General features: G+C 43.1%; 1 protein-coding gene across 5 annotated transcripts in view; it reads left to right on the top strand.

Annotated features, from left to right (window-relative positions):
- Positions 1 to 15,707, top strand: part of MICAL2 (microtubule associated monooxygenase, calponin and LIM domain containing 2) — a 320,593-nt gene that overhangs the window by 301,857 nt on the left and 3,029 nt on the right. For all 5 annotated transcript variants that reach the window (XM_073604070.1, XM_073604065.1, XM_073604063.1 and 2 more), the window contains 2 exons: positions 11,603 to 11,702; positions 14,458 to 14,531. In XM_073604070.1, the coding sequence (XP_073460171.1) occupies positions 11,603 to 11,702; positions 14,458 to 14,531 (174 nt within the window). The remainder of the gene's footprint in view (positions 1 to 11,602; positions 11,703 to 14,457; positions 14,532 to 15,707) is intronic.

Here is a 15,707-nt window from a genome sequence, read left to right as displayed (position 1 = left end):
CCTTAGGCACTTTAGCAGGACCTACAACCTATACTGGTGGCCTAATTCGCATCTTATGGGGGAGGGGGGGGGAGGAGGAAGCCTTTTCACCTTGCGTGCTAAAGGACCTTGTCCTGGAGTAGACACCTGTCAACATGTCACTTACTGAGTGCAGTTGGTCCAACTCTGTAGCCTATTGCAGTCATACTTCGACTCCCTGCACAACTGCACAACCTAACCCAAGGCACAAGGAAGAAGCATTTCCTCAGTCTCCTCTACCCCCCAGTGATCGGATTGTAACATGGGCGTAGCAATAGGGGTCGCAGGGGCCGCAATTGCAACCCTGCCCATGTTCCAGGGGACCCGGGAAGAAAAGGGAATCTGACATCCCTGTGAGAGAGACAGATGTTATTCTGAGGTGGGCTCTGTGAATTTAGACTTATACAGGCTGGGGGGGGGGCTTGTGCAGATTGGGGGGGAGTTGTACATACTGGGGGGGGGGGGTTGTGCAGACTGGGGGGGAAGCTTGTGCAGACTGGGGGGACACTGAGGGAGGGGGCTGGTGCAGACTAGGGGGGGGGGGGGGGCTTGTGCATATTTGGGGGGGACTTGTACAGACTTGTGGGGGACTCGTGCACATGGGGGGAAAACTTATGCACTTGGGTGGGGGAGTATATTGGTGTGCGGTGGATGATAGTGGGGGGGGGGGGGCTGGGTAAACTTTTGTACCAGGGGCCCACAAGCTTCAATCCACGCCTCTGGTTTGTAACTTTGCAGCAAGTGATATTCTGCAGCAGGGGCTGATCTGTATCAGACATTTGTGAACACAGGAGGATTGCGGCAGCATGGTGACCCTGGATGATGACTGTACAAAGATGGCGCCATCCTTCTTGAACGTGAAGCTGATTGAAGGCGTTGTCAGGAGATACTAAATACCTGGAAGCAACACACAGTGACACATATAAAGTATATCATATGATGGGTCCACTTTGGGGTAGATTGCCGATAACGCTATTGACCATAGATCCAGCCACTAGGGGGCGCACCTTCCGATCTGTCCATGGAATATGGTGAGGAATACACGGCATAACAAAATGTGAAATATCTGATCCAGAAATTACCTTCAGATCATCTTTTACAACAATAACTCATAATGAACGTTGTTTGGAACAGACCATAATTTTCCCTCCTAGACACACAACCCCCCCCCCCCCCCCCCCCCGCCCCCCCACTAATGATCTGAGTGATTTACTGCCCCCTCCCCTCCCCCCACACACACATTACAATAATGTCATTTCACCATTTATTCTTGGCTGCTCTGTCTCTTTGCTGGATGGTAAATGGACGCAGATCGAGCGTGTGATTGTTCGATGTGTCTTTGCTGCCAGACATTTTATTCCCAATAAACAGCTCTAATATCTATTAACACGGCAATTAACCCATCGCAGCCGTCCGCCCGGCCTTCTAATGTATGCGGGGGTCTAGTGATCTAATGTATGGGGGGTCTAGTGATCTAATGTATGGGGGGTCTAGTGATCTAATGTATGGGGGGGTCTAGTGATCTAATGTATGGGGGGGTCTAGTGATCTAATGTATGGGGGGTCTAGTGATCTAATGTATGGGGGGTCTAGTGATCTAATGTATGGGGGTCTAGTGATCTAATGTATGGGGGGTCTAGTGATCTAATGTATGGGGGGATCTAGTGATCTAATGTATGGGGGGGTCTAGTGATCTAATGTATGGGGGGGTCTAGTGATCTAATGTATGGGGGTCTAGTGATCTAATGTATGGGGGGTCTAGTGATCTAATGTATGGGGGGATCTAGTGATCTAATGTATGGGGGGGGTCTAGTGATCTAATGTATGGGGGGGGTCTAGTGATCTAATGTATGGGGGGGATCTAGTGATCTAATGTATGGGGGTCTAGTGATCTAATGTATGGGGGGGGTCTAGTGATCTAATGTATGGGGGGGGTCTAGTGATCTAATGTATGGGGGGATCTAGTGATCTAATGTATGGGGGGGTCTAGTGATCTAATGTATGGGGGTCTAGTGATCTAATGTATGGGGGGGGTCTAGTGATCTAATGTATGGGGGTCTAGTAATCTAATGTATGGGGGGGGGGTCTAGTGATCTAATGTATGGGGGTCTAGTGATCTAATGTATGGGGGGGTCTAGTGATCTAATGTATGGGGGTCTAGTGATCTAATGTATGGGGGGGGTCTAGTGATCTAATGTATAGGGGGGTCTAGTGATTTAATGTATGGGGGGGGTCTAGTGATCTAATGTATGGGGGAGTCTAGTGATCTAATGTATGGGGGTCTAGTGATCTAATGTATGCGGGGGTCTAGTGATCTAATGTATGGGGGTCTAGTGATCTAATGTATGGGGGGGTCTAGTGATCTAATGTATGGGGGTCTAGTGATCTAATGTATGGGGGGGGTCTAGTGATCTAATGTATGGGGGGGATCTAGTGATCTAATGTATGGGGGTCTAGTGATCTAATGTATGGGGGTCTAGTGATCTAATGTATGGGGGGGGTCTAGTGATCTAATGTATGGGGGGGGTCTAGTGATCTAATGTATGGGGGGGGTCTAGTGATCTAATGTATGGGGGGATCTAGTGATCTAATGTATGGGGGGGTCTAGTGATCTAATGTATGGGGGTCTAGTGATCTAATGTATGGGGGGGTCTAGTGATCTAATGTATGGGGGTCTAGTAATCTAATGTATGGGGGGGGTCTAGTGATCTAATGTATGGGGGTCTAGTGATCTAATGTATGGGGGGGTCTAGTGATCTAATGTATGGGGGTCTAGTGATCTAATGTATGGGGGGGGTCTAGTGATCTAATGTATAGGGGGGTCTAGTGATTTAATGTATGGGGGGGGTCTAGTGATCTAATGTATGGGGGAGTCTAGTGATCTAATGTATGGGGGTCTAGTGATCTAATGTATGCGGGGGTCTAGTGATCTAATGTATGGGGGTCTAGTGATCTAATGTATGGGGGGGGGGTCTAGTGATCTAATGTATGGGGGTCTAGTGATCTAATGTATAGGGGGGTCTAGTGATTTAATGTATGGGGGGGGTCTAGTGATCTAATGTATGGGGGGGTCTAGTGATCTAATGTATGGGGGGGTCTAGTGATCTAATGTATGGGGGTCTAGTGATCTAATGTATGGGGGGGTCTAGTGATCTAATGTATGGGGGGGGTCTAGTGATCTAATATATGGGGGGGACTAGTGATATAATGTATGGGGGGGGTCTAGTGATCTAATGTATGGGGGGTCTAGTGATCTAATGTATGGGGGGGTCTGGTGATATAATGTATGGGGGGGTCTAGTGATCTAATGTATGGGGGGGTCTAGTGATCTGATGCAGGGGCGTAACTACCACCATAGCGACCCATGCGGGCGCTATGGGGCCCGCAGCCGAGTGGAGCCCAGTGAGGATGAGAGCACCGCCGGCACAGTCTCCCAGCCAGGGGAAGAGAGAGGAAAGGAAGAGGCGAGCTGTCCGGATCAGCAGAGAGCTGAATTGCCCGATGTAAGAGCTTTCATTAGAACTTCCAGTGTTCCCGGGGCTCACGTCACATAGCTCCACCTTTTGGCCCGGCCCTTTGATAGACAGAACGCCGATCCAATGCGGGACATGTGACATCATCAAAGGCGTCGGGCCAAGAGGTGGGGCTATGTGACGATGAGCCCCGGGAAGACGGGGAATTCAAATGAAAGCTATTACAGGGGGCAATCCCGCTCTCTGCTGATCCGGGTGGCTTGCCTCTTCCTCTGCATAGGTGGGGCTGTATGGTGCACAGGCAGACCAGGCTGTATGGGGCACAGGTCACGCTGTATGGGGCACAGGTCACGCTGCATTGGGCACAGGTCATACTGCATGGAGCACAGGTCACGGGGGGGGTCTAGTGATCTAATGTATGGGGGGGTCTAGTGATCTAATGTATGGGGGGGTCTAGTGATCTAATGTATTGGGGGGTCTAGTGATCTAATGTATGGGGGGGTCTAGTGATCTACACCGACGTGACGGAATAAAGTCAGGAAAGTCGGCTTGGCACACCCGAAGGACTGGAGGTAGAAAGTAAAGCCAGGCAATAAAATATAGAATATAAAATATAAAAAATACTGCTGTAACTATAATAAGCGACTTCCTTAAAACAATGTATAAAAAATTGTAAAAGAAATAATTAGTCAGAACACGGTATAGTATATTGTCACAATGTAATAAATATTTAAAAAAATGACTTTTTTAATTTATTTTTTATTTTACATTTATTTATTTATTTTTTCATTTAAGTGGACTGCGCCTCAAATTTTCCCAATTTGAGGTGGGACATGGGTCCGTAGGGTTCAATATTGAGTTGGCCCACCCTTTGCAGCTATAACAGCTTCAACTCCTCTGGGAAGGCCGTCCACAAGGTTTAGGAGTGTGTCTATGGGAATGTTTGACCATTCTTCCAGAAGCGCGTTTGTGAGGTCAGGCAAAGATGTGGACGAGAAGGCCTGGCTCGCAGTCTCCACTCTAATTCATCCCAAAGGTGTTCTATCGGGATGAGGTCAGGACTCTGTGTGGGCCAGTCAAGCTCCTCCACCCCAAACTCGCTCATCCATGTCTTTATGGACCTTGCTTTGTGCACTGGTGAGCAGTCATTTTGGAACAGGAAGGGGCCATCCCCAAACTGTTCCCACAAAGTTGGGAGCATGAATTTGTCCAAAATGTCTTGGTATGCTGATGTCTTAAGAGTTCCCTTCACTGGAACTAAGGGGCCAAGCCCAACCCCTGAAAAACAACCCCACACCATAATCCTCCCTCCACCAAATGATTTGGACCAGTGCACAAAGCAAGGTCCATAAAGACATGGATGAGCGAGTTTGAGGTGGAGGAACTAGACTGACCTCAACTGGATAGAACACCTTTGGGATGAATTAGAGTGGAGACTTTGAGCCAAGCCTTCTCGTCCAACACAAATGCGCTTCTGGAAAAATGGTCAAACATTCCCATAGACACACTCCTAAACCTTGTGGACAGCCTATCCAGAAGAGTTGAAGCTGTTATAGCTGCAAAGGGAGGGCCAACTCAATATTGAACCCTGCGGACTAAGACTGGGTTGCCATTAAAGTTCATGTGCGTGTAAATGCAGGTGTCCCAATACTTTTGGTAATATAGTGTAGCTTAAGAAAAGGGTTCATTTCCTGAATCGGTGCTGGTGCCCCAAATCCATCTACACCGGCATCTGTTGCCTTCTTTTTGGCTCATTTGTGTATTTTTGCACTCTATGCTATTACTATATTGGATGGTTCCCTAATGTTTCACAGTGTGAAACTTAAAGGGGCCTGGTTTATGGACCAGGTGATCCCAGCCTGAGGTGAGACATAGCTCAAGAAAAGGGTGTTGGTCCTCCACCTTCACCTGTACCCGTATCTGTTGCCTTCTTTGTTGGTTTATTTGCATATGCTGTATACTAGTTATATATTGACTGTTCCCCTATTGTTCCCCTATTGTGCCCCAATGTGGAATTTAAAGGGGCATGGTCAAAAAACACATTCAATTTTTTTTTTCAATTTCTAGTTTTTTATTTTAAGCTTTATTTATTTTTACATTTTTATTTAATTTATCTTTTTTTGGGGAACCTTAAGGGTTCTGGTCACAAAACAAATTTTTTAAAATTGAATTTTATAAAAAAAGTATTTTCATTTTTTAAACTTTTTTTTTTGTTACATTAAAAAAATTGCAATTGCATATGCTTTATGCTATTTCTACATTAAATGTCCCCCTAATGTGCACCAATGTGGAATTTAAAAGGACATGGTTAAAAAAAAAACACATTTTTTAACATTAATTTTTCTCAATTCTAATTTTTTATTTTAAGCTTTATTTTTTTTTTTTTTACATTTTTTTTTTGGGGGGGGGGGGACTTAAAGGGTCCTGGTCACAAAACTATTTTTTTTCATTACATTTTTGTAATTAATTCATTTTTAAATTATTTTATTTATTTATTTATTTTTTATTTTTACATTACAAAAAAATAGTTTGGACTCTACCCAAGATCATTTCCCAAAACTAGGTCCCGATGGAAGCAGCCCTTTCTTGGCTTTAATGAGTCACCCCTTATTTAAGCGCAGTTGAGCCTTACACGTGGTTCGGCTATTGGCAGCTTCTGTCAAAGCCCAGTCACCCAGGCGGTTTGACCGGTCCCCTTTAAATTCCCTCTTTTTTTATTTTAAGCTTTATTTATTTTTTTACATTTTTATTTTATTTATCTTTTTTTTGGGGGAACCTTAAGGGTTCTGGTCACAAAACAAATTTTTTAAAATTTAAGTTTTAATAATTGATTTTAATTATTATTTTTTTTTTTTATTGTTACATTTTAAATAATGCCATTGCATATGCTGTATGCTATTTCCACATTAAATGTCCCCCTAATGTGCCACAATGTGGAATTTAAAAAGACACGGTCAAAAAAACAACATTCAATTTTTCTCAATTTCTATTTTTTTATTTTAAGCTTTATTTATTTTTTACATTTTTATTTTATTTATCTTTTTTTTTGGGGAACCTTAAGGGTTCTGGTCACAAAACAAATTTTTTAAAATTTAAGTTTTAAAAATTGATTTTAATTATTTTTATTTTTTTTTTTTATTGTTACATTTTAAAAAATGCAATTGCATATGCTGTATGCTATTTTCACATTAATTGTCCCCCTAATGTGCCACAATGTGGAATTTAAAAGGACATGGTCAAAAAAACAACATGCAATTTTTCTCAATTTCTATTTTTTATTTTAAGCTTTATTTATTTTTTTACATTTTTATTTTATTTATCTTTTTTTGGGGAACATAATTACAAAATTAGATTTTTTTTTTTTTGCATTTAATGAAAAAAAAATAGTTTTGTGACCAGGACAGTCACAAAACAATTTTTTTCATTAAATACGAAAAAAAATCTAATTTTGTAATTAATTAATTTTTAGGTATTTTTTTTTTTTATTTTTATTTTTACATTACAAAAAAATAGCTTGGACTCTACCCAAGATCATTTCCCAAAACTAGGTCCCGATGGAAGCAGCTGTTTCTTGGCTTTAATGAGTCACCCCTTATTTAAGCGCGGTTGAACCTTACACGTGGTTCGGCAGCTTCTATCAGAGCCCAGTCACCCAGGCGGTTTGACCGATCCCCTTTAAATCCCCCCTTTGTGTCATTCATCACAAGGGTTAACGCGCGCCTCCCTTCGCTGCCATGTGCAATGCGGCCGACGCTTCATTCATTGTCCGATGCTTATTAGATCAGAGGCGTCTCATCTCCTCTGATACATTTCACATCGCTCTGTAGGTAATGTTAAGATAATTAGAAAATGATCACGGCTGAGAATAGCGAACGAGAGGCAAAACACAAGCCCTCCTCTCTGACATTTACGCAGCGCCTCTCTAATAATTACGCCGGCCCGGAATGAAAGGGCCCTTTGTTGCCAGCGCTATCCATTTAACAGCGAGGCGAATTAGCTGGAGAACAGACGTGGGAGAGAGAGGACGCAATCGAGTCCTAAAGAGACGGCGAGCTTTTTTAGCAAGCGGAATGAGAGGCGAGACTCCAGAGGAATCGCCTGCAGGCCGGGGGGGCTACAAGTCCCAGCATACCCGTGTACAACACTCCAGAACGATATCGAAAAATCGCCAAGTAATACAATTCCACTTGCTGACCAGGCCAAGTTTACATTTTTTGCATTTTTTGTTAGAAAATTACTAAGAAACCCAAACATTTTTTTTTTTTTTTTTTTTAGCAGAGACCCTAGAGAATAAAATGCCGATCATTTTTTCGTGGAAAAGAAAACACTTTAATTAATTTAAAAAAAAAAACACTAAAGTTAGCCCAATTTTTTTGTAAAATGTGAAAGAAGGATGATGTTACGCCGAGTAAATAGATACCTAACATGTCTTGCTTTAAAATTGTGCGCGCTCGTGGAATGGCGACAAGCTGCGGTACCTAAGAATCTCCATAGGCGATGATTTAAATTTTTTTACAGGTTACCTGCTTAGAGTTACAGAGGAGGTCCAGTGCTAGAATTATTACTCTCACTCTAATGATCGCGGCAATACCTCACATGTGTGGTTTGAACACAGTTTAGAGACACTTACGTATGCGTTCGCTTCTGCGTGCATATTTTTTTTTCTGATTTATTTTACTTTTTATTTTTACACTGTCATTTATTTTTTTTATTTTTTTTTTATCAGTTTTAATCCTATTATTAACATCCCATAGAAATAAGCATGACGGGTCCTATTTTTTGAGAGATCTGGGGTCAAAAAGACCCCAGATCTCTCATTTACCTTTAAAAGCAAAAGAAAAAAAAAGAGCAAAGAGGGATGGGACGTCTTATTTATTTATTTATTTATTTATGTATGTATTTATTTATTTTATTTATTTCTTTTTTACACTGTCCCTTTTTTATTAATTTTTTAATCACTTTTATTCCTATTACAAGGAATGTTAACATCCCTTGTAATATAAAAAAAAGCATGACAGGTCCTCTTTATTGAGATATCTGGGGTCAAAAACACCTCAGATCTCTTATTTACCTTTAAAAGCAAAAGAAAAAAAAAGAGCACAGAGGGATGGGGTGCTTTAATTTTTTTTTTCTTATTTATTTTACTTTTTATTTTTACATTTTCCCTTTATTTTATTTTGTTATCACTTTATTATCTATTGCAAGGAATGTAAACATCCTGTTTATAGTATAGTATAGTATTATAATAGAAATAAGCATGACAGGTCCTCTTTATTGAGAGATCTGGGGTCAAAAAGACCCAAAATCTCTCATTTACCTTTAAAATCAAAATAAATAAATGAGCGCAGAGGGATGGGGTGCCTTACTTTTTTTTTTCTTATTTATTTTTATTTTGTATTTTTACACTGTCCCTTTTTTATTTATTTTTTTATCACTTTTATTCCTATTACAAGGAATGTAAACATGTTATAGAAATAAGCATGACAGGTCCTCTATATTGAGAGATCTGGGGTCAAAAAGACCCCAGATCTCTCATTTACCTTTAAATGCTATAGAAGAAAAAAAAATTTGACCCTCCTTAAAAAAAAAAAAAAAATTCATCACTTTAAGCCCGAGAACCGGAAGTGACGTCAGAGGTCCTCCAAGGGCATAGAGCCGAGTGGGGGCCATCTTGCCCTCACTTGACTTCCTGCCTATTCAGCCAACAGATCAGATCGCTTCCGGGTTTACCGATGGCTCCGGTAAACCCAGAAACAACCAGAAAGCAACGGGGGGGGGGGGGGGGCTAAAACAGATTGGTAGCAGCAGGAAAGAAGAATGGGAAAGGGAAAGAAGGAGGACAGGAGAGGAAGGAAGGAAGGGAAAGGGAAAGATGGAAGAAAGGAAGGAAGGAAAAGAATGTAGGGAGAAATAAGAAGGAATGGAAAGAGAGAGAAGGGAGAGGATGGAAGGAAGGGAAAGGGAAAAAAGGAAAAGGCAGAAGAAAGGAAGTGAAGGAAGGGGGGGAAGGGAGAACAAGGAAGGAATGGGAGGGGAAATAAGGGAGAGGAAAGAAGGAAAGGAAAATAGGGAAAATAAAGAAGGAATGGAATGGAAAAGAAGGGTGGAGAAGGAAAGCTAGAAGGAAGGAAGAGAGAATAAACAAGGAATGTAAGGGAAAAAAGAGGAAGGAAGGGAGGGAGGGAAGGGCGAATAAAGAAGGAATGGAAAGGGAAATAAGGGAGAGGAAGGGAGGAAGGAAAAGATGGAAGAAAGGAGAGGAAGGAAAGGGAGAGGAGAGGAAGGAAAGAAGGAACGGAAAGGGAAGGAAGGAAAGAAGGAACAGAAAGGGGCAGGAAAGAAGGAACGGAAAGGGAAGGAAAGAAGGAATGGAAAGGGAAGGAAGGTAGGAAGAGGAGAGAAGGAATGGAAAGTAGGGAAAATAGAGATGGAATGGAATGGGAAAGAGGAAGGAAGGGAGGATAGAAAGAAGCAAGGAAGGAAGGTAGGAAAACAAGGTAGGGAGAGGAAAGAAGACAGGAAGGGAAGGTAGGAAGGGAGAAAAAAGAATAAATGTAAGGGAAAGTAGAGGAAGGAAGGAAGGAAGGAAGGAGGGAAGGAAGGAAGGAAGTAGGGAGCGGAAAGAAGGCAGGAAGGGAGAATAAAGAAGAAATGTAAGGGAAAGTAGAGGAATGGAGGAAGGATGGAAGGAAGAAGGAATGTAAGGGAAAGAAGAGAGAGGAAGGAAGGATGGAAGGGAAAGGAGGGTAGGCAGAGAAAAGAAGGAAGGGAGGGAAGTGATAATAAAGTAGGAATGAAAAGGGAAGGAAGGAAGAGGAAAAAAAGGATGGAAGGCAAAGAAAAGGTGGAAGGAAAGTAGAAAGGAGGGGAAGGGAAAGGAAATGAGGAAGGAAGGAAGGGAGAATAAATAAGGAATATAAGAGAAAGAAGAGAGAGGAAGAAAGGATGGAAGGAATGGAAAGGAAGGTAGGAAGGAAGGAAATAAAGAAGGAAAGAAAGAGGAATGGAAAGGAAAATAAGGGAGTGGAAGGAAGGAAGGACGGTAAAGGGAAGGGAGGTAGGGAGAGGAATGAAGGATGGAAGGGAAGGAGAGGAAGGAAAGGGAAGGAAGGGAGAATAAGGAAGTAAGTATGGTAATGGAAAGGGAAAGAAGTGAGAGGATGGAAGGAAGGAAAGGAATAGTAAAGATGGCTCCGGTAGACCCAGAAACAACCAGAAAGCAACAGGGGGGGGGGGCTAAGTCAGATTGGGAGCAGCAGGAAAGAAGAAATGGAAAGGGAAAGTAGGAGGACAGGAGAGAAAGGAAGGAAGGGGAAGGGAAAGATGGAAGGAAGGAAGGAAGGAAGGAAGGAAGGAAGGAAGGAAGGAAGGAAGGAAGGAAGGAAGGAAGGAAGGAAGGAAAAGAATGTAGGGAGAAATAAGAAGGAATGGAAAGAGAGAGAAGGGAGAGGATGGAAGGAAGGGAAAGGGAAGAAATGAAAAGGCAGAAGAAAGGAGGTGAAGGAAGGGGGGGGGGAGGGAGAATAAGGAAGGAATTGGAGGGGAAATAAGGGAGAGGAAAGAAGGAAAGGAAAATAGGGAAAATAAAGAAGGAATGGAATGGAAAAGAAGGGTGAGGAAGGAAGGCTAGAAGGAAGGAAGAGAGAATAAACAAAGGAATGTAAGGGAAAAAAGAGGAAGGAAGGGAGGGAGGGAAGGGAGAATAAAGAAGGAATGGAAAGGGAAATAAGGGAGAGGAAGGAAGGAAAAGATGGAAGAAAGGAGAGGAAGGAAGGAGAAAATGAAGGGAAAGCAAGAGCAGGAAGAAAGGAAGGAAGGAAAAGTCGGAAGAAAGGAGAGGAAGTAGAGAGAAAAGGAATGGAAAGAAGGATGAAAGAAAGGGAGAGGAAGGAAGGAAGGAAGGAAGGAAGGAAGGAAGGAAGGAAGGAAGGAAGGAAGGAAGGAAGGAAGATTAATGGATGGATTTCTTGAACAAGTAATCAGAAGCAGATGGTCGGGCACAGTGCAGGAAATGAATTTTCATACGTGTGCATTGTAAATGGTTTATTAGCGGTGTAAATGTAATGCACTTTTCTTACAACAAGCTTTATTTGTGATTTATCTCTCTAACAGACGCAGGCGCCCAGGATGAAGCTCAGCTCCTCCACGAGTGGTTCCAGCTCGCCCTAGAAAAGAGTAAATTGAATCGTTACGAGTCAGAGCTACTGTGCGTGTAAGTTGGGACGCGGGCCATATCAGCATGCACACCGGAGTCTTGTGGGGGGGAGAGCAGAGCGGCCGGGAAATTCTGGATGCGATTAATTTGGGAGATATGCACGGGTCTCCATTGTCTTCCTGCTGCATGTAGATCTCATTACGGAATAAATTGCAGCTTTACCTCTCGCATTGAATCTTCTCATTAGCATAGAGCCGAACGCCGCGTTATACAAACAGCGCCAATTGTTTTCCCCGCTCTTCACCCGGAGATGGCGCAATATGTTGTGATGCCGGGGAGCCGGAGAGGAATACATATTCCGAGGATTTATGTAATGTTTTTTTTCTCATTTAATTCAAGGTTACAGAGCGGTTTTCCAATCTCAGTCACAGCGAGATTAATAAAGCCGGGGCGCTGTCATGGACTATTAACGGGAAATGGACCCGGGCGTCCGTACTCACTGTAACTCCTTTGATAATTGGGGCATTGGTGCCTTCATGGCCGGAGTGATGCCCATCCAAAGCTGAACAAATTTGTCAAACTACCCTACCCAAGGGTTAAAGGCGTAGTCCACCTGCAATAAAATAATGAATGCACATGCATTGGTTAATAATCAAAAGTGCATTTATTAATTTTGTTTGCATTGGAAAGCTGCGATTGTGATCAGGGGATCCTGGGAGAAATGGTCTGGCTCTTGCAGACTATTTCTCCAGTCATAGGTAGGTACTGAGGTAGGGCCCATCAGCTCTGGAGCTGGAGGAAGTACCAATGTATTTATTTATTTATTTCAGGTACTTATATAGCGCCGTCAATTTACGCAGCGCTTTACATATACATTGTACATTCACATCAGTCCCTACCCTCAAGGAGCTTACAATCTAAGGTCCCTAACTCACATTCATACATACTAGGGACAATTTAGAAAGAATCTATTAACCTACCAGCATGTCTTTGGAGTGTGGGAGGAAACCGGAGTACCCAGAGGACATCACCACACTTGTGTTCTATTGGGAACAATGAGATCCTCTGTCAAAGGAGCTGATGGGACTTGTAGTTTCTTCATTTACAGATTCCTGTGCTTGAATGACGCAACTGTGCGGGCGGAGCTACAGGAAATACTCATATTTAGGCATATTATGAGGAGGATTCACAAATAGATCCCTATGTGTGTACTAAAAGCTTGTACTTCAATGGAAGGAAGGGAACACAAAAGGGAGAAAAGAAGGAAGAGGAGGGGGAAAAGGGAGTAGGAAAGAAAAAAGAGAAGGAAGGGTGGGGAGGGGAAGGAAAGGAATTAAGCAATGGAGGAAGGAAAGGGTTGGGGGGGGGAAGGAAGGAAGAAAAGGGAGGGGAAGGAAGAAAGAAAGCAAAGGTAGGGAAAGGAAGGAAGGAAGGAAGGAAGGAAGGAAGGAAGGAAGGAAGGAAGGAAGGAAGGAAGGAAGGAAGGAAGGAAGGAAAGGGAGGGGAGGGAGAGAGAGAGAGGAAGGAAAGGGAGGGAAGAAGGGTGGAAAAGAAGAAAGAAAAGGGGAGATATAAAAGTAAAGAAGAAAAGGGAGAGTAAGGAAGGAAAGGGAGGGGAAGGTAAAGGAAGGAACAAAGGAAGGAAAAAAGTAAAGGTAAGGAAGAAAAAGGAGGGAACAGAAGGAAATTAAGGGAGGGGAAGGAAGGAAAGGGAGGAGAAAGAAGGAAAGGGAAGGGTGGGAAGGAAAGGGAGGAGAAGGAAGGAAAGGGGGGAGAAGGAGGGGAAGGAAGGAAATGGAGGGGTAGGAAAAGGAGGGGAAGGAATGAAAGAAGGAAAAAAGTAAAGTGAAGGAAGGAAAAGGAGGGAAAGGAAGGAAATGAAGGGAGGGGAAAGAAGGAAAGGGAGGGGTCGGAAGGAAAGGGAGGGCAAGGAAGGAAAATGGAGAAGAAATAGAAGGGGAAGGAAGGAAATGGAGGGGAAGGTGAGGAAGGGAAAGGAAGGAAGGAAATGAAATGAAGGGAGGGGAAGGAAGAAAAGGGAGGGGAAATTAAGGAAGGACGGAAAGGGAGGGGAAGAAAGGGAGGGGAAGGAAAGAAAGTTGGCAGGTAAGGAAAGGAAAGAAAAGGAGGGTAAGGAAGGAAGGTAGTCCTGCATTGTAAATGAGTACACCAAGTGGATGCCCAACTAAGTGGAGCGAGGGATGAAGTAATTTGTACCCTAGACAAAAACTAGTATTTAACCCCTGTCGTGAGGGTGGGGAGCACCGGCCAGGAGTAGTTTTGACATTTTGCTAGAGTTTAGTTTTAAAGGATAAAGGAAAAATGCCTTATATTGCAGCTTACCAGTCCTTAGATCTTTTATTAAGCTAAGTACATTTTCTGTAAGTGAAGAAAATACCTTTCGGAAATCTAGCACCCAGAAATCTCAAACAATGTGTTCAGATATCTTCTATGAATTACAAAACACCTCCCCTCTATGTTATGGTGACATAGAGAGTGGGAGGTGTTCTTAAAAATGAGCGTTGTCACCCTAGGAGCTAGGACAGGAAGTGCGTTATTGGAGCCTGAAAAAGGGAAGGTAGTGCAGCCACTACTTTGACATGCTAAACTGACCTATGATAAAAATCAAAAGGCCACTTTAGCATGCCTTAAGCACACTCTAGGGTGCCTTAAGTTTTACTTTAAATTTGATGAATTAGGGCAACTTTGTTTAGGTCTTATGAGTTATTTTACCTTATATTTATATGTTATATATACTGTATATTTTTTTTACTGTCATTTAACCTGTCCACTGATTGTTATTATTTAACAGCGCCAAAGAGCTGGACCTGGAGGATAAGCAAGGGCGACTTGAACAACAGCTGCGGGAGAGGATGATGATTGATCGTAAGTGGTAACATTTTGGGTCCAACTATAGATCATTATTATATATCATTAATGTATCTTCCCAGAGCAACCTGCAAACACAAATGTCAGAATTAGCTAAACAGATCTGTTACATTGTTCATTGTATCATTGATGTCTCTGTATCCTCCTCTTCCCCCCCTCTCCTCTGTTACATTGTATCACTACTGATGTCTCTGTATCCTCCTCTTCTTTTCCTTCTCCTCTGTTACATGGTATCACTACTGATGTCTCTGTATCCTCCTCTTCTTTCCCTTCTCCTCTGTTACATGGTATCACTACTGATGACTCTGTTTCCTTCTCTTCCTCCCATCCTCCTCTGTTACTTTGTATCACTACTGATGTGTTTGTATCCTCCTCTTCCTCCCCTTCTCATCTGTTACATTGTATCACTACGGATGTCTCTGTATCCTCCTCTTCTTCCCCTTCTCATCTGGCAGAGCCAAAAACAGGAGGCAGAATATCCCATGCATTTTTTTGAGCTTTATGCAGATCCCTGTGGCATGTCTGCGCATGTGCAGGACCCCTTGCACATGCGCAGACACACTGCAGAGCCCTGTCAAACATCCATGCTGTTTCTGCGCATATGGGCAATACTAGGATCTGCCTCCTGAGATGAGTGATGTAGAAATCCCAGGAGACAGCTCATGGGACCGCGCATGTGCACAGAAATACTGCAACAGATCCCAGAGTGACCCATGGCATCCCTGCTCATGCACAGGGTCCGGGTATCTCATTCACGCCTAGGTGAGAATGACCTGAACTTTAGGGGGAAAAATATTTTTTTTTTTTGCAGTTCTGTTATAGGAAGGGGGAAGGAGGCAGGGGAGAGCAACATTAAGGGTTCAGGAAATGCGCGTCTCCGTGCTCCTTCATCACACCAGAATACACTGCGTCCTGCAGATGTGCATGACTGTCATTCATTTTTAATGGCACCCCCAGATATCTGGCAAACATGGGTGTGTTTACAGCCACCAAATTGCAATGTACCATATATTTCCATGATCTCCATGATTAAGCCCCTAGGGTGGGACGAAACATGTTGGAGTTGGATGGATGAATTGAGCTGAGGTTGCTTTTACCTGCTTTTATCTGCTAACCACTCGGGCCAGGTGAGGTGTACGGTGGCCAGGTTTATAATCTCTTCCCATTTTTGCA

This window comes from Aquarana catesbeiana, linkage group LG11 (assembly GCF_042186555.1).
Source record: "Aquarana catesbeiana isolate 2022-GZ linkage group LG11, ASM4218655v1, whole genome shotgun sequence".
Taxonomy (NCBI): Eukaryota; Metazoa; Chordata; class Amphibia; order Anura; family Ranidae; genus Aquarana; species Aquarana catesbeiana.
This window is presented reverse-complemented; position numbering and strand designations above follow the sequence as displayed.